A 2,121-nucleotide genomic window follows, 5' to 3' on the forward strand; every position below is an offset into this window, starting at 1 on the left:
TTATAGATGCAAAATCAAAGAGAGAAAAAAAAAAGGGGCTAGCTAGTTACGTTGTTCCCATGCAGAACAATGGAAAGAAACGAAATGAAATATGGAATCATAGACAACCACATCTTGTTCATCAAAATATTGCATCTTATTCTTATTGTCAACATTGGAAAAATAATCATATATATAATCAATATATGACTTATATACGAAGGTATTGAATGTTGAACAATTATGCTAATCGGGGTTTTTTATAACTATTGAGAGCCGTCCGGTGTCCGTCTTGGAATTGCTGGAGCGGGTTTCTATTTAGTCACCAATTGTCAAGTCATTAGAACGGTTGGATCTAGACGGTTTGGTTTATCAATTCGCTAATTAAGAGAATTGAAATCGAGTACACATGTTTAATTTTGTTACGTTTGATCAATTCAAATTCACATCAAACTCAAATTTTGTTTAAGTTTATTTCATTTAATTTGGAATCATTTTTTAAAAAAAATTTGTTGACCCGAAGTATTGTCTGACCGATGACTACCTTGACTTTTTCACTTTTTCATTTTATTATTATTTTTTATTTCTAGTTCCATCGTCATAACTTCACATTTTCCATACGAATGATCTCATCTTCTAAGTTTTTTAGTCGGTCTCTTAATTGTGCACGTTGCATACTCTTCCATTCAACTATTTGACATTTTACAGAGTTTGATTCGCCTGCATTAGTTCTTTATATAAATATGTACTTGCATATCCCTTAAAAGGCACTACCAGAATCAGAACACATTGTGTTATTGCTTTTCGATCGCTTAATTAAATTATCGTATCACATTCATCATAGCAATGGCAATGATCGGAAGCAGTTGTTTGACATCTCGCCTCCTCTTCCTTTTCCACCTTCTCCTCGTCGGAGCCTCGGCCTTTGCCGACGACGACTTCACCTTCGTGGTGCCGATGTACTCCCACGAATTCAGGCTCGGCACTTCCAACGCCACGGTGGTAGAGTCGGTAAATCTCTACCCGAACTCCACCCTGCCGGGCTTCGGCAACATTGTCGTCCTCGACAACTCTCTCCGCGTCGGCGACGACCCCAACTCCACCGTCATAGGCAGGTTCCAAGGGGTCCTTGTCTTCGCTGACATGTCGATAAACTCATCGCTTTCGGCGGGGAACCTGGTGTTCACCGGCGGTGAGTACAATGGGAGCTCGATTGCGTTCTTCGGGGTTTTCCAGTCGTTTGCGGGATCGGTGAGAAGCATCATCGGCGGCACGGGGAGGTTCGGGTTGGCGACGGGGTACCTGGTGAATGAACCCATCGTCTACACCTCGCCCACCACGCTCTACTCACTCTGGACTGCCTACGTCAAGCTTCCTCCCCGATAATTACTTAATTAATCCATTTATATTATATTTTTATAATTATAAATCTTTTAATTTAATGATGAAATTACATGTAGAACCGCATTTACTTTACCACTTCAAAGTAAATAAATGGTTGAATCATCGATTACGGTAATATATATATTATGCGTGATCTAATGCTGATTGACGCTTTAATTTTTATAACAATGACATCGGCATCAGGTCAAACTATAAGAATTACATTCAGGTACTCAAGTATGTTCAATGAGTTTTAGTGTGGCAAATTAAAAGTTGAAATCAACGGTCTCACCCTATATTTTCTTGAATGTTATAAACGGGAACATTTTACATTGAGAAGGTATAATGATGACAAAAGATGAATATATCCGTCCGGCGCTGAGGAGTGTAATGGTGGCAAGAGAGGGATGAGACAACTAATAAAGTAAATTGACCCCAAACTCATATGCGATAATTTCCTGTATAAATCATCTGCGCCGGATAACTTTTGCTCAGTTTACTTGGATGGGCGGCTGAGTAAAGAATCAATTATGGGAAAATAACTCTAGGGGAAGAGAAGGAAAAATAATATAATTCCTAGTGAAGAGAAAGGAGAGAACCCACAGGCAACACTTCAAATGCTCAAGTGATCCGACGGCGGTGAGTTCCGTGATTCTTCCTCTTGATTGCCGGTCCAGCTGTTTGTTTTGGTAGATCCATTGGTAGATCCATTAGCACTGAAGATTCACATTTTGGAATCTCTGATGAAATCTGTTGGTA

At 39.6% G+C, this 2,121-nt stretch overlaps 1 protein-coding gene across 1 annotated transcript; it reads left to right on the plus strand.

Annotated features, from left to right (window-relative positions):
- Positions 1–825: 825 nt before the first annotated feature.
- On the plus strand, positions 826–1,365 carry LOC122010982 (dirigent protein 2-like). Its single transcript, XM_042567436.1, has one exon. It carries the CDS (start codon positions 826–828, stop codon positions 1,363–1,365), a length of 540 nt encoding a protein of 179 aa, XP_042423370.1.
- The last annotated feature ends 756 nt before the right edge of the window (positions 1,366–2,121 follow it).

The sequence above is a fragment of the Zingiber officinale genome, chromosome 8A (assembly GCF_018446385.1).
Source record: "Zingiber officinale cultivar Zhangliang chromosome 8A, Zo_v1.1, whole genome shotgun sequence".
Classification (NCBI taxonomy): Eukaryota; Viridiplantae; Streptophyta; class Magnoliopsida; order Zingiberales; family Zingiberaceae; genus Zingiber; species Zingiber officinale.

Coding starts and splice junctions, on each gene's coding strand:
- LOC122010982 (XM_042567436.1), top strand. CDS start 826: ATGGCAATGATCGGAAGCAGTTGTTTGACATCTCGCCTCCTCTTCCTT.